The 20,314-nt window shown below is 37.5% G+C and overlaps 3 protein-coding genes across 4 annotated transcripts; 1 reads left to right on the top strand and 2 right to left on the bottom strand.

The window, feature by feature from the left end:
• Positions 1-218: 218 nt before the first annotated feature.
• Positions 219-5,031, top strand: LOC107618421 (Pectin lyase-like superfamily protein). Its single transcript, XM_016320479.3, has 4 exons — positions 219-1,145; positions 1,315-2,212; positions 2,359-2,564; positions 4,532-5,031. Exons 1-4 carry the CDS (start codon positions 1,009-1,011, stop codon positions 4,785-4,787), a joined length of 1,497 nt encoding a protein of 498 aa, XP_016175965.1. The 5' UTR covers positions 219-1,008; the 3' UTR covers positions 4,788-5,031.
• Positions 5,032-7,085: 2,054 nt separating this feature from the next.
• Positions 7,086-10,327, bottom strand: LOC107619160 (serine/threonine protein phosphatase 2A 57 kDa regulatory subunit B' beta isoform). The gene is made up of 2 exons (XM_016321401.3): positions 8,924-10,327; positions 7,086-7,860 (listed from the first exon to the last, which is right to left on the bottom strand). Exons 1-2 carry the CDS (start codon positions 10,088-10,090, stop codon positions 7,552-7,554), a joined length of 1,476 nt encoding a protein of 491 aa, XP_016176887.1. The 5' UTR covers positions 10,091-10,327; the 3' UTR covers positions 7,086-7,551.
• Positions 10,328-11,150: 823 nt separating this feature from the next.
• On the bottom strand, positions 11,151-18,734 carry KTF1 (kow domain-containing transcription factor 1). Of its 2 annotated transcripts, none has more exons than XM_016319095.3 (18): positions 18,428-18,734; positions 17,969-18,222; positions 17,735-17,890; positions 17,478-17,636; positions 17,301-17,384; positions 16,671-16,738; positions 16,254-16,589; positions 16,058-16,109; positions 15,810-15,965; positions 15,548-15,691; positions 15,343-15,445; positions 15,113-15,262; positions 14,977-15,031; positions 14,787-14,845; positions 14,225-14,618; positions 13,874-13,926; positions 11,744-13,783; positions 11,151-11,436 (listed from the first exon to the last, which is right to left on the bottom strand). In XM_016319095.3, exons 1-18 carry the CDS (start codon positions 18,621-18,623, stop codon positions 11,390-11,392), a joined length of 4,506 nt encoding a protein of 1,501 aa, XP_016174581.1. In that variant the 5' UTR covers positions 18,624-18,734; the 3' UTR covers positions 11,151-11,389. The 2 variants fall into 2 exon arrangements, with proteins under 2 accessions (XP_016174581.1, XP_016174580.1); XM_016319094.3 differs by having other exon boundaries at positions 14,787-14,848.
• Between the last annotated feature and the right edge of the window lie 1,580 nt (positions 18,735-20,314).

A 20,314-nucleotide genomic window follows, 5' to 3' on the forward strand; every position in this document is an offset into this window, starting at 1 on the left:
CAAAGAAAAGAAACCAATTAAGGAAGGAAAATGAAAATCCTTGTGAGGAAGGGAGTTTGCATTATATTTTGAGTTCACTCTTTGCATCAAGAAATTAACTTGTCAAAATTGCAAGCTTGTGCATTCGTATCTAACCCAAATTCGTCTTAATCTTTTTTCACACCTATTCAAAGTGATGAATAAAAAAACAGGTAAAGTTTTTATCTTTTTTAGTCCTTTTTTTTTCTCTTTGAAAAGGCAAGGTGGGGGAGTACTGAGAATAAAGAACCTACAAAAGTTTCGCAAGGAATCTTAATCCACACATGATTTGCAAAAAAATAGAGACAAGGAGAAAAGTTAATTAGCAATAATAAAAAAGAAGCAGCTAATTTTGATGAAGAAGAAAGAAATAAAGAAGAGTTGGCTTCACTTGAGCAATTTGGATAAGTGTCTATAAATGTTTTTCCTTCTCAGCAGATTTCCTCTTAGATTTGATTTGATGAGAGATTATATGTAATAGCCGCAATGTGGCAGGAAATACTAGCAAGCAAGCAAGGCAAGGAATGTAAGTAGCTGAGAGACTCTGCAAGGGAGAAAGAATTAGCAAAACCCAAAGGAAACAAGAAGCTCTACCACTCCATTATTTTTTCTTCCATTCAAATAAACACACAAAAAATAAAAAACAAAACCCCTGTCCCCTGTTACTAAAGTAACTTAATTTTTTCAGTTTAGAATTAGAATAATTACTATTACTGTGTTTGTGTTTGAGATAGAGAGAGAGAAAGAAACCATTATTATAATAATAATTATTAGAATGTTGTGGTTTAGTATTAGAATTAGTAATATAAAAAGGCATTCACAAAATCCTAAGCAGTAGTTGGTAGTGCATTGAAGGGGAAGATATCTGAAGAAAGGGAAGCACTTTACAGAAGGAACAAAAAAGACAGAGAGAGAGAGAGAGAGAGAGAGAGAGAGAGAGATAAACCCCAAAACCCCATTGCCTTCTCCTCTCTGCTGTGATTTCAAAGGATGATTCTTCATATCAGCTCCATTCTGTTAATGTGGCTTCTGCTAAGTTCATTCTCTCCTCCAATCAAAGCTACCTTCAACCTCACCTTGCCCCACCAACACCCTTACCCTGAAGCTGTGGTTCATCAAGTTCAAAGGTAAGCCCTTTCTCAATTCAACCCCAACACATAAACATTGCCATTGTTATGCTAAACCAAAGCCCCATTTATAAAAACTTCATCTTTAGCTGCTTTCTCGAAATCCCAACACTAAAAGATTCAACTTTATAACATCTGGTGCATGGAATTCAATCCTCGCATTTTGCAGGAAAATCAATGCTTCACTTTCAAGAAGGGAGGTTCTCTCGAAAGACCAATCCTCCGCCTGTCTCACCGGAAACCCCGTCGACGACTGTTGGCGGTGCGACCCAAACTGGTCAGCAAACCGGCAGAAGCTCGCCGACTGTGGCATCGGCTTTGGACGCGACGCAATGGGCGGAAAAGGCGGCCAGATCTACGTAGTAACCGACTCCTCCGACAGAGACCCGGCGAACCCCGTTCCCGGAACCCTCCGTCACGCGGTGATCCAAGACGTGCCACTCTGGATCGTTTTCTCCGGCGACATGACCATAGTCCTAAAACACGAACTAATCTTCAACAGCTACAAGACGGTGGACGGTCGCGGCGCCAACGTGCACGTCACCGGCCACGGCTGCATCACGCTCCAATACATCTCGAACGTGATCATCCACAACATCCACGTCCACCATTGCAAGCCCTCCGGCAACACCAACATAAGAGCCTCTCCGACGCACGTGGGGTGGAGGGGAGTCTCCGATGGCGACGGAATCTCCATCTTCGGGTCACGCAAGATCTGGATCGACCATTGCTCTCTCTCGTACTGTACGGACGGATTAATCGATGCCATAATGGGGTCGACGGGGATCACAATTTCAAACAACCATTTCGCGCACCACGACGAGGTGATGCTGTTGGGGCATAACGACAAGTACTTGCCGGATAAAGGAATGCAGGTCACCATCGCTTTCAACCACTTCGGTGAAGGTTTGGTTCAGAGAATGCCACGGTGCAGATTGGGATATATTCATGTTGTTAACAATGATTTCACTCAGTGGGAGATGTATGCAATCGGAGGCAGCGCTAACCCCACCATTAACAGCCAGGGTAACCGTTACACTGCTCCCGCCGATCCTAACGCCAAGGAGGTACTGTTTCTTTAAAGTTTCAATTTTAGGGTTTTTTTTTTTTAATTGCTGTCCTTTCTCGGGAATGAGAAATTATTGATTCGAGTCTCACTGTGCGCACGCGCATGGGTGGCGCGTATAATCACGCGGCTCCATTAATGGTTCAGGTGACGAAGCGCGTGGACACGAATGAGGGGGAATGGAGCGATTGGAATTGGAGGACGGACGGGGACATAATGGTAAATGGAGCATTCTTTGTGCCATCTGGTGGTGGCATGAGTGCTCAGTATGCAGAGGCATCAAGCGTGCAACCCAAATCCGCCGTGCAAATCGACCATCTTACCATGTATTCCGGCGTGTTCGGTGATCCAAGGTACTCTCTCTGCCTCACTAACGGACATTAACTGTCCCTAGCTAGTAATAATGGAAAAAGGTCATTTTCGTCTTTTCAGTATCATCATTATCATTATTGTTGTCATAATTAACAGCTATATCGAATATTGTTATATATATATACACTCACTTTTGATGCTTCTTTCTATACAATACTACCTGGTTTTATGCTACAAAGTAGTGTGACATGGGTTAGGAGAACCAAGATCGGGATTACCAACATTAATTATAGTTAAAACACTAATTAGTAGAAAAATGGGAGGGGAAAAAGTAAGTATTTTTAGTAGCGAATGCACGTGATGATGATAGTAAAGGGTCATTGGACATTGGGAATCTATCTCTTCTATAGGGACTAGCTTATGGGCAGTGACCTTGGTTACAGTTCATTTGTCTTCATTCATTCAACCTTTTTTTATAGAAAGTTCTGATAAAGTTAAGGCATGCATGACCATCACTTTGTAAATCTTTTTTTCCCTTTTACATGATATTTTCACTTGGGTTGTTATTGAGCTCTTTAGTTATTAATTATACCCAACAAATCAAGTATATAGAAAGAGGGAAAAGGCCAAAAAGGACTGGAGTGTCTGGATCACAGCATGTGTGTATGAACAGGGTTGTAGTATAGCCGTATGGGTTGAAAACTGGGTTTCAGGGGTATTATGGGAAGATGGCTAAAAACTTATTCCTTTTTGTCTATCTGCTTTCCAGCAAGTAGAAGTGGGGCCTTGAATTGTATAATATATGTTCTTTATTTTTAGGCTCTTTTGGGGCCCATTTCTGATTAGACACTAACTAGTCATAAAATAAAAGTACCCAATGGCATGGCAATGGCAATGGCAATGTCACCTATTCTTAACCTTTTTCTTTATTGCTATTCAGTCCCTACACTTCTTAGTAAATGTAGTTTTGCATACTAAATTCACATTTTTCTTAGTGTTTATGAATTTCTATCTAGCCAATTAGCAAATGGGACCTATGTGCCAAGGAAATTGCTACATCTTTAAACAGAGAGATTACAATGACCCTTCATCTAAATTGGATTGTGAAGATTTATGGCTTTTGTTTTTTGCATGAACTATCAAACTTACAAGACTACCCTCATTGGCCATTACACTGACAAATCGTTGCTGCTTATTTAATGCTAACTACCTCTTAAGAATTATGTAAAGCCTGCAAAATTAGGAATTTGTTTCTTCCATTCTATACTTTATTGATTGATTGTTCAGTGACCTCCCGTTTTATCAAAATTTCAAACTACTCCCATAATTAATTTATTTCATGATTGACTTTGGTTTGCCTAAATTTGTTGAATCTAGTCATGCATGCTTCTTTCTATCTCACAAATGCACCTTATCTACTCTCCCTTTTTCATGAATGTGCTTTGTCTCATTATTCTCACACGGGTTACACTGCATATTAAAAAGGAACATCTTTTCCTACGTATGATCCACTCACTATTTTCCTTTTAATTAACCTTAATTTAAGGAGGCAGATATTAAGCATTGAAAATCTTCAAAAAGGTTAATAATATCACATCTCTTAGGTGTTCATGACTAGATTAATTAATTATATTCAAATTGGGATGTATTTGCCTTTATTAATTCTTTACTTCAAGTCGAAGCCAAAAACACACATTCACACAATATATGAAATATGATTGATGATTCCATGTAGTGAAGGGTCTAAACAAGATATGACCTAATAATACATAATATAGCAGCCTAGAGTCTAAACAAAACAAGATAATATATATTTGTCTGTGCCTTTTCTTCAAGTTGAAGCCAATGGCATATCTTCTATCTTTTATTTGCTGTTCTTTGATCACTGCTTTCATCATTATTGGTTATATTTTCTTTGTCTATCAATTCAGAGTTTCAAACCAAAAGAAATGTACTTTTCCTTCCTTCCTTTTTGAGTGCTTATGTTATGAGTAAATTATTGACACAGGGACAATGGGGACTTATTTCCCGGTTACACCGGAGGTGGGACCGTGACGAGCGCCACCAACAAGGGTGGAAGCAGTGGTGGGTCCAGCGGTGGCGATGGTGGGGACTTCTTCGGGATGATATTCGGCGGTGGTAGCAGCCAAGCAGCACCACCACCCTCATCAATTCTTGTATTTGTTTCAACATTTTTGTCCCTTTTAATTATTTTCATTTTGGACACTACCACCAACCATGCTATTTTATTATCATTATTATGATCATTATCAAAATACAATCAATTGGAGGTGGGAAAGGGATTCCTTTTATACAATCAAAAAGGATAGAAGGAAAAAAAAAATATATATAGATTATTGTTGCTACAAATTTCTCTTTATTTTTAAAATCAAGAATGTCATTTAGTTTGTGTTCACACAGCTCTTAGAAACACGATTAAAGTTGTATGTATAATTCCATTCCCAATTGTATAAATCCAAATCCTTCTAATTCAAATGCAATTGGTCATCGCTTGCATATCTTTTTTTTTTTTTTCTCTCTAATGATCATAAATATTTTAGAAACTTTGGCTGACCCTATACACTTAAATGTAATGTAACATAGATGAATGATGCAATATCAATAACCACCAAATAATTTTGTATATCCTAAGGTGATAAGGTCCACAGGAACCCATGAACTAAATGGTTGTCATTGTCTAGAACCAAAAGGGAACCTTGCCATGACTCTATTATTTGTATCAAGTCAATATTATTTTCATACCTAATAATTATCCACAATTAGTCATGAATAATAATATTAACGTAATTTGCGTCATTGTCAATTTGTCATGGCTGCCATCCATTGTCAACATTACTCTTTAATTCTTTAATATTATTATTATTATGAATAATAATGCACAATATGTTACAAGTAGTATTCTCAATAATTGTAATCATGCAGCTGATTTATTCTAACATATATATATATATATATACACATAATGGGGTCCTTAGCGCTAACCCTTTTTTATTCTACCTTAATATTTATCACTTAAAGCTGTACTCAAACCTGAAAAAAAGTGGTATGATGCATAGTTATGAAATCAGTGCAACAAATTTGAGTAGTTGCAAGGCAGTGTAATGAAATTCTCGTACCATTTGATTGGGTCTTTGGAGTTTGGAGGATCCACTTCAATCCCATGGGAAAATTTCTCTCAAATTGACCTATTCCCAAGTTGATCTGAAAACAGTGGAAGAGGAAAAGCAATGATAAAAGACAAGATAGGATATGAGTGGTTGAAGCGGCATTTTTTCTCATGGCATGTCAACTTCAGATCCCTCTCTTTATTTAATTTTAGTGTACTTTTTTTTCCTTTTTATTTCTTATCTATGTAATAATAATAATAATGGAATGCTTAACATGGCTTGTCTCCATATAACAAAGACTTTGTCAAAAACCGTCCAATTGGAGAAAATCTTCTTTCTATATATTCATGTGTCTCGGATAAAACATCTTAATTCGAACTAACTCTTTTTCTTTCTTTTTTTTTTCCCTCAAAATAATTAAAAAGAATTGTTCTCATGATTTTATAATAATAGGGTAGGGTTAGAGATACTATTATTGATAATGAAGTAGCTATTCTACGCTTCGAATTCCACATATATATAGTTGTTTGGATCATAGTATGCAACCAAGGATTGGTCCAGTCACCTTTTAGAAAGAAATGTTTCTATTACTCATATGACAATTTCTCAATTTTGTTACTATATATGATAAAGTGTGACCATAATTTTGAGTTATTATGTCAATGAGGTGATAAGTTTCTCATTAAATATACACAAAATATGATCCTATTCCGTCATCAAAATAAGTAGCTGGACATATAATAAAATATTTGTAAGGGAAATTTAAATAATAATAATAATAAAAAAAAAAACATATAAAGAAATAGTAGAAACTTTGGGGGAGGAAGAGACAAATAGACGGTGTAGGGGAAGAGACAAACAGACGCTTACACCTAACGATGTCAAATTTGATAAAATATTCTTCAAATTGTTTCGGGAAAAAGTGTGTAAACTTTGGGTTTGAGGAATGAGTTTAGTTGTAAATAATTTTGATTGTATTATTGAATTTTATATACACAAATTCATCGACATATATGTAGTTATGTACAACAAAATAAAAAATGCTTGTGTTCATTCACGAGTTAAGTTGATTATGATACAGTGCCTAACATGTAGGGTTGAGCTTTAATTTCACACACTTTTTGATAGTATTAGTGTGGCTTTTTCAACAAGCCTTGAATGAAGAAAAGCTGTTAAAAGTTATGTAAACGGATGGATAAAAAAAAAAAAAAAGAGCAAAGAATTGAGCATAGCATAACCCAACAAGAACAAAAGTTTACCCCACTTCTTTTGTTTAGCTCTTTACCTTAAAGAAGACAAACTTTATGTTTCTGAATTCTGATAAAAGGATTCCTTCTGCAGCATTGATGAAAAACATTTACCAGTGTTAGTAATGGTTGTGGGACCCAACATAACTTTTGCAAATCTAATACTATTGTTTCATCAGATGACACATTTTGTCTTTGGTATTGATTCTCATTATAATGCTCTTGATGGTTGGGGTTGGACAGAATCTGCTTACATAATGGGTGTTCTGTTTCTTAAGTTCAGGGCATTGTAAAACAAATTTCATAGACTAAGAACCATTTCTAAAACTAAAACAACACAATTGATTGTACAAGTGTGTAAAAGAGCAATGAAAGATGATAGGTTTGTATTTACAATTAAGACTTCGATAAAGGATTATAATGAATGAAGCAAAGAGCAAAGAGGAACGCATTCAAAGGAAAACCGTGTGACCCTTGTTCAGTAAGGAACAGGGCTCGCAAGCTTGTTAATTTGCACATCTTGTTCACCACCCCTTTTTGTAATTAAAAATAAAATTAGAAGTTCTTCCACTCTAACCTCCAACCTCCAACTATGCAACGGTTTTCGGCACAACAACGTGTTAAAAAGAAGAGTTGCAGCACCAATACATGAATTAACCAATCACGGCTTGCGCAGCCACTGCTTCCAGTTGCTTCCATGTTAACTCCCGCTTCTCCTCCTGTTCTCTTGCCCCGGCTTCCTTCTCCAAGTACCGCCTTTGACATTCTTCAAAGAGTTCGGTGTCCATCTCCATAAACATTTTCCTCACGTTCACTGTTAGTCCATGCACTGCTTGGTTCCAGTGACTTTGCATGTTCCTTTCCAATGCCTCAAAGATTATTGGTAATATCACACTTCGATTCTGAGCTACTAAACTTATAATGTGTTCATTGTTCCACAAGTAAAGTGCTCTTTCAGCAATCTGCCAAGTATACAACAACAATTTTCAGAGACATGTCTAATCACTCAAATAGCATTGTATTTTCTCTGCTACAGTCAAATACTGGAATTTTTCATTAGTTAACCAGGGATGATATTATAATAACTAAGAAATAACACTGTAATGCATAACTAATAAAAATAAAAAACAAGGCCCTAAACTAACGATTGTTGTTAATCACAGCCAGGCCCATTCATTGAAAGAAAAAATTGTAACCAACTAAGGCCAAACTAAGGCATCATATAGCTTACTATTTCCCCATTGGGAAAAACAAATGCAAAATTATCCATATTGCAGATCACATGAGACACTCAAATGTAATGGATAATTCATAGATTCAAGTAATAAGAGATTTAACAGCAGGTCAACAAAAACTCTTCAGACATACTGAATATAACATTACCAACAAAAATGTTCAACCTAGTCCAAAAGTCAATAATAATATAACCCAAAGAGAAACTAATAAACAAAAGGAAAATCTGAGTCAATGCGTGTACTATTTCTTGATCTCTCTCATGGAATGATATCGACCATAAGCTAGTGTATATGTGCCCCTATTTGAGGTTTGAAAATATAAAGATCACACATTTAGAGAGATAATACAGTTTCATCAGTTTATACACTTTAGTGTGACTCAATTGGGTTGGAAGTTGGAACAGATCAACAGAACCAAAAACACTATCTTTCCAAGCTTATGTGAAACCTCTCCCTCTTTCCATTCTAGATACCAATCATACCATAGGCTACCCTCAACTCCTTCTGGCATCAACCATTCTTTTATGCCATAAACCAGTGACTATTATTGCGTATCAACTTATTCATTTGCTAGGATTGTTTATGTAAGTTAACAAAAATCCAACAAAAGTTACATAAAAATATGATAGCAGGCAATAATCCAACATCCAAATAGTTCTCAGCTAAATAGAATATCCTATCCACAAATGCAGAATACAAATGTATGTATGCAATGAGAACATCAACATTATCCTATTTCATAGAAGGTGCATCATATACCATAAAAATAAGTTGTAAGATGCTAACAGACCTGAAAGTGAGGACTATTGAGGCATTGCCCAAGCTTCCTGGAAAGAGAGATCATGCATTTTTGAAACTCAGCAGGTTGAGTTGACTCCAACACCTCTTCTAACTCTCCAAGAAAAAGAACTTCTTTCTGACAATTCGTTACCGGCCAGTACTTCAACATCCCCTTGATGACAGGTTCTGCCAACCTGTTATCTTTCTCAACAAACTGAACAATGCAATAAGCCAATTGGTTATGATATGTGTGCACCGATTTTGGCTTGTGAAGCGGTAAAAGGGCTCGAATTAGGAACAGTTTATGCTCTTCTTTCATAGGCAATGCAAAGCCATTAATGATACTTCCCAGAATCTCAAGAAGCTCAGCTATACCATTATGCCTCTGTGTTTCAAATATGAATCTATAGAACACATTGTTGATGGCTTTTCTTATGAAGGGCCTATGAACCATGAATTTTCCATATATGCGGTGAAGAATGGTTTTCAAATACTCGCGCTCACGCATGTCCTCGGAATCAAACAAGTCAAGCAACTTCAAAACAAAGATATGATCGATATAGCGCTTAGCATTCTTTATATCAGTCTCAGGTGACACAATGTACCTCAACAGAATCTCATACACAAGTTGAAGATGCGGCCAAGAAGGCTCCAAAAACGTGTCATCTTCTTCGGGATCACCGGTTTCAGTCGCCGTGTTTTCATGAGACGCCGGAGGCAAGCATCGGAAGATGTTCGCGGAAATCATCTTAACCAAATCATCTTGATTTTCGGTGAATTTGAAGGAGCCAGATTGGACGATATCAACAAGCTCATAGAGTGTTTGGCGCTTGATTCCAATAGCGGTTGCGTTCTTCGATGAGTCAGAGAAATCACACAAGATGCAACAAAGCTGAATTTTTCGGAGGAACAAGCTAGGGCGTTCGGAAGAAGGAACTTCCCGAAGTGGCGGAAGATGCTCGATTACGAGAGGACCGGGAAGAGGAACGGGGGTAGGAGAGGGGATAGGGTCGGAATTGGCGGCGGCCGGGGTGGCGGTGGCGGTGGCGGTTCGAGAGGCATGTTTCATAACAACTTCGTAGAATTGTTGTCCATTGGAGGAATTTTCATGGTGTCCCGATTTGGCAGATTTTTTGTGGGCGTGGGCGTGGGCGCGCTTGATGATCTTATTGAACATTATTCAGACAAGTTTCAGAAGGATTCAAAATCAGAACGAATTTGAGAGGGTTGCGTTGATGGGAGAAGGGAGAGAAAGGGGGGTGAGGGTGAAATGGAGTCGCATCGAATACCAAAGATTGGAAATTTGGATTGATGGCTAGCTGTTGCTGTTTGGAAGTTGGAACTTTGAAGCCCATGCCAGATGGATTATTGGGATTAAGGTTACTCTCTCTGTTATCACCAATCCATCTTTTCTTTTTAATTATCCATTATAACTGAAATAATCACTTTACGCTATCTTTGTTTCACTATTTTAGATTATTATTTATTCCAATTCTTAGTTCATTAATTAAGAGACATTAGGAGTAAGAGAGAATACCAACATGTACCAAATTTGATACTAAAAGGCATTAATAATATCAAGAGAATAGATCCTTAATTTTTTAATTCGAAAATACGTAAATTCTTGATTAATTAAAAATATAAGAACGTTTTTTATCTTTTAAAATATGAAACATTTAAAATTTTTCATCTAAAATATATAAGAACAAATTAATTGCTAAAAAGACTTAAAAATTTTGCGTTTTAAAAAAAATATATATTTTTGTATTTTTAATTAATCCAAAACTTATTTGTCTTCAACATAAAAAATAAAAAACTTATTGATATATAATTTCAAATTTTTTCCCTTGTTTTTCTTTTATATGTAATGTACGAAAAGTCAATTTTGTATGTTGTGAATTCATAATTTTTATAGAACTCTCATCAAATTTAGCCAATCTACCAATAATAATATTAATATTTTTTGGCTTACAATGTCCAAATAGTTGTATGAACGTTACAAAAGCTCGACAACTGGGTCTCCAGTCATTTGCATGGAAAAACAGCTGCGACAATGCCGTTCGGTCGTAAGGAATAACTATGGTTAACTCTATCATGGCAGTATAAATAACACTGAAAATGTTCGAGTTTGACAAACAAGTAATTACCAGCGAAACACTAGGCTGTTTGTGAAGTAAGTTTCCTGTTTCCCTACGCATTGACATGGGTTTAATAGGACCGTTTCCACAAGAACAAAGTAACACTAACAAGCATCACACGGGTTTAGGGAAGTATATTTCGAAACTTCCATTGCATAGCACAGCAAGGAGGATTAGTAGTTCATCAGATCCTTTTACAATGATATTAAACGGAAATAAGAACGTCATTTAGCAACAGATAGATTTGTACGGTTTTTTTCATATGGAAGATTTATAAACAAGCTATCACTGAACTAGAAATGCCTGAGCTCGTTTTCCTTGTATCAGTTAGACGATAATTACCATCCCTTGGCACCCCCATCACTTTTCTTGCCCCACGAGCCTCCTGCACCCACATACAATGTATAAATCACATGTTTGAGTGTACATGAGAATGAACACTGTGCGATAGTAAATTTCTAAAATTCAAATATTAGATTACTTGTAGAATGATTTGCAGCAACTTCTAAATAATTATGATTCCTAAAACCAGAACATATATCTGGTGTACTTGGATAAAATATTAGTTGCAGTATGATTTGCAGTTCTAAATTATTATGATTTTGTAAACCGGACACAAGTAATTTTGCACTGCAACAGTTTTTTTCATTAACATATAAATCACCAAGGATTGACCATTATTTCTTTCTTACCATCTCCTGGTTGATTCCAACCAGATGATTGTCCCTTCTCATCAGCATTGGATTGACCCCAGCCAGATGACTGACCCTTGTTATCTGCAGCACTGGATTGACCCAGGCCAGAGGATTGACCCTTATCTGCAGCACTGGATTGACCCCAATTTGGAACTCGGTCACCGGTTTCACTCCCTGAGCGAGAATTGGACTTCCAACCATTGTCTTGATTACTGGAGTTAGGTCCCTTATTCCAGCCACCCTCCTGAACATTGGTCTCTCCAGCAGTAGACTTTTTCCAACCAGAACTGTTGTCTCCTTGGAAAGTACCGCCGGCGCCATCTTTAGACTCATTGCTATTCCAACTGCCGCCAGCTGCCCCTCCACTACCTGAGCTCCAGCTCGACCATTGCTTAGTACTTCCACCTCCTTGACTCCAGCTCTGCCCATCCTTGTCACCACCTTCCCGGTTCCATGCCCCAGATCTGTTACTATTCTTCCATCCTTCAACAGTATCTCCGTCCTTCCAGTCAGAAGAACCATCCCCACCAGAATCCCGTCTACTGCTCCAACCTCCAGATTGGTCACCCCTTCCACGGCCTCGGCCCCCAAATCCTCTCTCTGATCCCCATCTGCCACCAGAACCTTCCCCATCTGATCTACCTCTGCCACCAAACCCACCACGATCTCCTCTCCCTGATCCCCATCTGCCACCAGAACCACCAAACCCACCACGATCTCCTCTCTCTGATCCCCATCTGCCACCAGAACCTTCCCCATCTGATCTACCTCTGCCACCAAACCCACCACGATCACCTCTGCCACGAAAGCCCCCACGTTCACCCCGACCACGAAAGCCCCCGCGTTCTCCCCGGCCACCAAAATCCCCGCGTTCTCCCCGGCCACCGAAGTCCCCGCGTTCTCCCCGGCCGCCAAATCCCCTACCTCTACCTCTAAAACCACCTCTGTCTGAGCCGCCTCTACCTTGATAACCACCTCTCCAGTTCCCACCACCAGCTCCTTCCTCAGAATTTTCATTTGGACCATCATTTTCACCACTTGAAGCATTTCTTGAACTCCAATTGCTATTGCTTTTCCAGTTGTTTCCCTGACTAGTATCACCAGATCCAGAATTCCAATTGCTCTTCCCCCAACTAGAATCTTGATTTCCAGCATCAGAACTCCAGTTGGATGTCTTGGTTGCATTTCCAGCACTCCAAGATGAACTGTTTGAGTTATTCTTGCCCCAGTTGGAATTTTGATTAGAATCACCAGATCCAGAATTCCAATTGCTATTGTTGCGATCAGAAGTCTGGTTTCCACTGTTTTCAGAGTTCCAGCTGCTTTTCTTGCCCCATTTGTTTTCTTGATTTTCAGCGTCGTTATGCCCAGAAGTCCAGCTGGAGTTTTTGTTTTCATTACAAGTACTCCCAGAGGAATTGTTATTCCAGTTGCTTTTTGTTCCCCAGCTAGAATCTTTATTACCATCACCTGATCCAGAATTCCAACTGCTTTTGTTCATTTCGGCGGTCTGGTTTCCACTGTTCTCAGAGTTCCAGTTGTTTTTCTTGCCCCAATTGGATTCTTGATTTTCAGCATTGCTATGCCCAGAACTCCAGTTCGAATTCTTATTTTCATTCCCAGCACCCCAAGAAGAATTGTTGTTCAAGTTGCTTTTTGTTCCCCAGCTAGAATCTTTACTAGGATCACTTGATCCAGAATTCCAATTGCTATTTTGCACTTCAGAAGTCTGGTTTCCACTCTCTTTGTTATGTGCATCACCATCTTGAAAAGATTTGGAAGTATTCCAGTTACTTTTACCGCCCCATCCGCAGGGTTGATTTCCATTTGAATCATTACCTTTATTTTTCCATTCATTATTATTGTTGTTATCTGCACTGCCAATTTTACGCTCTGCCTGGCCCCAGCTGCCTCCACCTTTTCCCCAGCCATCAGACTGATCTGGATCAGAAGCAACTGCAATCTTCTCCCCTGCAGCACCCCATGAAGAGTTTTGCTTTGAAGTATTTTTAGTTTCCCAAGAAGTATCTTCTGCACCTGCATATTAACAGAACAAGGACACCGTTGATGAGAAAGTAATTAAACTTGGAAGAACAGCTTGCTAAACATATTGGATTGAGTAATTACCCTTGGAACCAATATCATTTTCTGTAGACTCTGGTTTCTTATTCCACGTACTCCTGCAGATGAATATTATAAGACCAAGAAAAGAAAAAAGGCAAACAGAATTGGGATATAAAATTAAAAGGCAAATAGAATTGGGGTAAAAAATTAACACCCTAATCCAGATGTATGACAATAAATTAACTCCTCACGAATTTCTTAACCATTTGCTGGATTCCTGAAAAATATCTGGATTATATGCAAATATTCCCTTAGATAACGGAAAGCTCCGTGAATAATTTAGGCAGAATATATATTTAATTGAATATAACACAAATGAATCAAGAAGTTTGATTAATATCACTATGAAATAACCTTTCAGCTGAAGTTCCTCCAGCATTCCATCCACCACCACCACCTTCAGTCCCTCCAGCATTCCATGCACCATCACCACCAGCTGAGGTCCCTCCAGCATTCCAAGTGCAATCACCACCAGCTGAGGTCCCTCCAGCATTCCATGCAGCATTGCCAGTTGATTTCCCACCAGCATTCCATGCACCATCATCACCAGCTGATGTTCCTCCAGCATTCCATGCAGCACCCCCAGTTGATGTCCCTCCAGCATTCCATGCACCATCACTACCAGCTGACGTCCCTCCAGCATTCCCAGCTGATGTCCCTCCAGCATTCCATGCAGCACCCCCAGCTGATGTCCCTCCAGCATTCCATCCACCACCACCAGCTGATGTTCCAACTCCATCTAACCAACCTTTAAATATGCCCAGATGTAAAATCATCAAAAGCATGTCCAAAAAAAATGCAATGGTATTATGGTAAATAGACTACCGAAGTGTAATAATCAGACACATCAATCGATACTTTAATCAACTGTAAATAGAAAATGAATGATGTATATTAGAGAATCAGGGGTTCCCACCAGAGCCGCCTTCAGTACCCAGTAGATCAAATGGCTTCAATGAACTTGAATCAGGATCACTGCTGATATAAGAAACGTAAGCAACTACGAACAATAAATTACAGACACAATCAAAGCAATCAGAAAAAAGTAAGTTCAATCAGAAAAAAGTAAGTTTAAACATACAAACGTTTCTCAATCACAGGAATACCTTGTTGACATGGCAGTACTTTTCCCTTGAACCTCAGAAAGGTGCTCACATTTAACTGAACGAAAGAATTCCATGGAAATTGTTATAAATGATGATATAATATTCAAAAATCAAGAAGAAACAACCATAAACACACCTGTAAGAACCCTTTGCTGAGAATCTAGTTTGACAGTAACATCATAACGGCGTAAGGCAATGACACGACAGAGGTATCCCTTCAAAGGACCTATCCTAATTCTCAAGGTTTGACCAATAGTAAACATGTTATCGTTGTCCCCACGATTAACTGCACAAGAGATTGGAAAATCAGAATTCTGAATATATACGACTAAAAAACTAGTCAACAAGTCATGCATCTGTACAGACATTCACGATTGTTCTCTCTTGCTTGCCATGGTTTTTTTGGTGACAGAGGGGATCTTGGTGATGATGGCACATCATCAAAGACTGAACGACCCGGTTCACCATCCTGCATATATGTCAACATGCAAAAACATCAAGACTCAAACGGGGTCATCAGGAAGTCATAACCTATCAGGATACTCGTAAAGTGGAAGAAAAGATTTCAAACCTTTCCAGTCAAATCGTCAACAGTAAGCTTAACTTTCTCACACACATGAGATTTAGAGGTAAAGTAACCACCATTTTCTTCAAGAGATTCATCCCACAAAAAGAGAATCCCTCTGTAGATATGCCTAACAATGCCTTGCCTACCCTGGAAAAATGATATTAAGAAAAAAATTAATGAGGAAAAGAAAAACTCAAGTAGGGCATAGATATCCCAAAATCTACCAAACCAAGACCATTTTGCCTATTAGTAATAAGCATCAGACCTTAGATGGACCATCAAGAACACGGACAGTATCATTAGCAACTATAGTCTTATTGTGCTGATCTTGGGCACTGAATTTCAAATCAGAAAGTCCACTCTTTATTTCTTGTCGTTCGACGGATACAGTAGCAGGCCCATCTGCAGTCTCTTTTAAAATCTATGGCAAAGAGAAGTTAGAGTAGAAATATAGAATTATCTCATAAAAACAGATGATAAAGATCAAAAGGCTGCTATGAGTAACAATTGTACCTTGTATTTATCCTCTTTATCCATGGACACTATTACACCAAATTCCTTCTTGCTGCAATTGCAAAAATCCAGCAAAAAGAATGTAGCAAATGTTAAATTTTTTTTTTTTTTTGGGTGGGGGCTTGTTGTGGTTGGTGTAATTTATATCATATAATATCATCAAAATGGCAATTGCCAATGTAAAACAAGGACTTACCCTAAACACACAAGATCATACAACTCAAAACCATTTTCCACACCAGTACCTGATGAGCTCTCTCCTTTCCCACCTCCCTTATCATTCCTTACAATCCGTTTTTTCTTTGATTCACCATAAAGTTGAGAGAGCCACTCCAAATCTTTTGATTCATTGTTTTCAGATGGTCCAAACTTCAATTGCTCCTCTTCTGTTGGCACCACACCCCACAAATTTAGAGAATCTGGAGATACTTTTTTGTATACATATCCGTCCTTGAGCAAAAGATTATCAAGAACCTCGAAAACCTTGCCAGTGTCACGGTCACGTCTGATTTGTATAACAGGTCGGAATTCGCTGCCAAAGTTATTGAAAAAAACCACATAAGAGAAGTCATCAACAAGAAAGTAAACAAGTTATGAGTACAAAATTTATTACTCAAGTTCACTTGAGCTGATTAATCTTGGGGCTGGTATAGCAGCTTTTTGGCGAGAATACCCTCCACCCTGTAAAAATGAGGAAAATGTTCCATATTTAATTATATTTCTATACACAATAATAGGAGTATAACCTTTTTACACTCAAGCCCATATATTATGATATATCTTAGATAATTAAAGAAAAGTTGAAATAATAAATTGTAGCAGAATATTCAATAGTACACAATGCAACTAGGCCAAATATCATATTGAAAAGATAAAAAATAATGCACGCATTTCAAGATGGATTGCAGGGAAAGGACAGTAGTCAACATCCTGAATTCATAATTTCAACAGGTATTCTATTGTATTAAAGCAAGACACAAAACTCAACAAATTCAATAAGTTTTTCCACGAATTGAAGACTACATAGTGAATCCTCTCCAGTTCAATGGTTATCTATTTCACTATTTTTCCCTTGAACTCACCCCAACAACATGACACAATAAACATATTAGAAGCAGATACAAAATAACTATTAAGTTAAAACCGGGCATCTTCATAACTAAGGATGCATGGAATATTAAACAGAAAAGGGGAGAGAGAGAGTGTGTGTGTCTGTAAATCGTGCTAAAGCAGATCACATTACAAATTTCGCAGCCAATGCTTGTAGATCAATTCTTGGAACAAGCTTCACTGTAACCTTCTTGCGCGTATTATTAACAGCCACAACCTAGAAATGCAGAACAAACAAGGAGAATCAGCATTTTATGAGTCAGATAGCATCGTATAAATCCAAGACATTTCTCCTTTGTGGCACTAGTACCTGTGCTAAGTCCCCCTTGTAGTTACCACTTTTTATGCGAGCCCACATGCCCTCATTAATTTCAACTCTTCTATTTTGAACAGAGAACAGATGAAAAACTTCGTTCCTTGGAACAAGTTGCAATCGACTTACATAGATACCAGTAATCCCTTTACAAGCCTGAAATTGAATGTTGGAAATAACAACAACACAGTATTTAGCCAATGGTAGACACATTTCAACAGTAAACTAATCAAATTCCAACACTATGAGGCTACCTCATGTATATCATATTGCCTTTCAGCTTCAATGTACACAAATCCTTTCGAATGATCTACAGCAAAAGCAGATATTATCTGCAGCTTAGTGCCCAATGCTTTCAATTCAACAAACTTCTGCATCAGACAGAAAGCTGAAAGCCTCTCGCGCCCAACCTGCAACCAAATAATGTTTATGTGCCGTGCAATTTTCAGTCTTACAGAATAACAAAACCCAAGTTTCATGAGACATACAGTGCATTTGACTTTCCAGATGGTTGGAGCGAACTCCTTGACGCCAGAATCTGGATCAATTATTTTGTCATCAAACTCATCTCCAGCAAATGAGACGAACTTAGAATTTTGTCCATAGCGTTCCTCCATCATTCTATCAAATTCTTCTTCATCAATCACCTCTTCTTTGGGGACAAATGGAAGGTTACTGTTGCCTCCCTTAGGTTGTTCATTCATCCTCGGCTGAACAGTGTCAAATTCCTCTTCAAAAAAATCTGTCAGAAAAATTTCAGAAAATCTAAGATTAGAGGGGAAAAACATCCGTTTCTCAAAAATCTAGAACCATTTCTCAGCAAATAACCAAAATGTGAACGAAACAACATAATGTGGCCAAACCCTAGCAATTCTAACGAGAGAACCACGAGCGAATAAAATGTACGAGCATGAGAAAATGCGAGAAGGTAATTCCAATCCCCATACCATCGTCGAAATCGCTGTAGTCGCTGTCATCGCTTTCGTCAAAGTCCTCGGCAGCATCTTCGAAGAACTGAAGAACTCCACGGTTCTTCTTGTTGCGTCCACCGCCGGTCTTGTCATCGTCAACGCCGCGCTTCCGTTTGGCGGCTGAAGCTTTTCCGGCGACCGCTTTCCCCTTTCCCTTGTCTTTGATCGTCATTTCCGATGAAAATGCATGCAGAGAAAGTGTAAGTGGAGAGTGAGGGAGTGTGTGAATGAGAGTATCAAAAGAGTGAGAGAGAGAAATGAATAGAACCAGAAGCAAATGGCATCAGCTGATTTGTTGCATTTACACAATTACCCTCACATAGAACCTGAACGACCAACACCCGGCCCATAATTTTTTTGGTCTTGCGGCCCATAACTCTAAGCCCAACTTGATATCATACCTAACATTTTGTGTCATACACCCAACTTCCTGATAAAACCAATATACATCTATATAAGATCAAACAATCAAAGCCCATTTAAAAGAAGAAGAAAACTAATGACAAAATAAAAATTCTAACAAGCGATTGTATGAAAATTGACGTGACTTAGTATAATAGTTAGCCTATTAGTACGTTTAAACAAATGTCAAAAGTTCAAATCTCGTTTTATACATATAACTCCAATGTAATAATATCACTTTCCAATCTTTTTGAGCATTGAGAAATAAAATCATCACCATCATAAATTCAATGAGAATATCAAATTTCTAGATTTTGTGTGCGTGCCTGTGAGGAAAGAATATGGGAAAAATAGATAATGATGGTTGCACATATTGTGCCCATACAAATCTATTCTGTAATTTGTGTGGGATATATCTAATTATCTATCCTTTTCTTTACACGTACTATATACGGACTAAGTGCAACTATGCAAAAGATGAAACTGATATCTAATTATCTATCATTTTAAGACTTTTCTATATCTAACATGATGACCCATTCATCGATTTTTATTTAAGAAATATCAGGTTTTTCGAAAAGATATAATAATATTTAATTGTTTAAATTGTAATATAAACATCATTTTGCTGATGTTGTGCAGCAGTTCACATGTATGTGCATTAAATACATAGAAGTGTATGCACTACTTTTAGTTACCTGTTGATACTCAATTAAAGCTAATGCCTAATTTCCTACTCTCCTTTTGTGATTGCCATGCATTCAAGTTCATTTGAGTGGAAAGATCACTAATAATATCTCTACAATCTACATCCATTACGTAAACCAAAATAACATATATGACCGTTTTGGCAATGCACATCTTGACTCTAACTCTCTAACCATTAACACATTAACACAAGTACACAACTATGATGGATATGCGAAACAAACTTTGCTATTTTTTTTTTATTGTTTTTCTAAGCTCATTGTTACTAAGAACCGGGTTCACAAAATATTTTAAGTCTGAAAAAGAAATCAATTTAATGGTTAAGTGTTGTTTCGAAATTTATCTTATTTTTTATATAATTAATTAGTTAATTAATTATTGCATTTTAATTAAACAAATACTATTGAGAATAACCTTTAAAATAGAGTTGATATTAGGCACGGACCCAGTTGGAAGAAAGAGGAGGCATTTGTCCTCACAAAGATTTTGATCAAAAAACAAAATTATATATAAATGTTAATATTTATCTTTTTGTTATATTATGGTTATCTCTAAAATAAACAAAAAAATCAACTAAAAAATAATGATAATTAATTTCATGATACTAGCTAATTAAGAATTATTTGGAATACCCGAATACCTTTTAAAATATCAGTCGTTCATTTATGAAAGTATTAAGAATTTAAATTTTATTTTGTATATATAACAATTTATTAAACAATAACACATACTCTTAAATAAAATTTAAATCTA

The sequence above is a fragment of the Arachis ipaensis genome, chromosome B9, assembly GCF_059453495.1.
Source record: "Arachis ipaensis isolate K30076 ecotype BB chromosome B9, ASM5945349v1, whole genome shotgun sequence".
Classification (NCBI taxonomy): domain Eukaryota; kingdom Viridiplantae; phylum Streptophyta; class Magnoliopsida; order Fabales; family Fabaceae; genus Arachis; species Arachis ipaensis.

Coding starts and splice junctions, on each gene's coding strand:
- LOC107618421 (XM_016320479.3), top strand. CDS start 1,009: ATGATTCTTCATATCAGCTCCATTCTGTTAATGTGGCTTCTGCTAAGT. Junction 1,146..1,314: donor GTGGTTCATCAAGTTCAAAG/GTAAGCCCTTTC, acceptor CGCATTTTGCAG/GAAAATCAATGCTTCACTTT. Junction 2,565..4,531: donor GGCGTGTTCGGTGATCCAAG/GTACTCTCTCTG, acceptor TTATTGACACAG/GGACAATGGGGACTTATTTC.
- LOC107619160 (XM_016321401.3), bottom strand. CDS start 10,090: ATGTTCAATAAGATCATCAAGCGCGCCCACGCCCACGCCCACAAAAAA. Junction 7,861..8,923: donor TCAATAGTCCTCACTTTCAG/GTCTGTTAGCAT, acceptor TATACTTGGCAG/ATTGCTGAAAGAGCACTTTA.
- KTF1 (XM_016319094.3), bottom strand. CDS start 18,623: ATGACGATCAAAGACAAGGGAAAGGGGAAAGCGGTCGCCGGAAAAGCT. Junction 18,223..18,427: donor CTACAGCGATTTCGACGATG/GTATGGGGATTG, acceptor TTTTTCTGACAG/ATTTTTTTGAAGAGGAATTT. Junction 15,692..15,809: donor TTCTTGATGGTCCATCTAAG/GTCTGATGCTTA, acceptor TCATTTTTCCAG/GGTAGGCAAGGCATTGTTAG.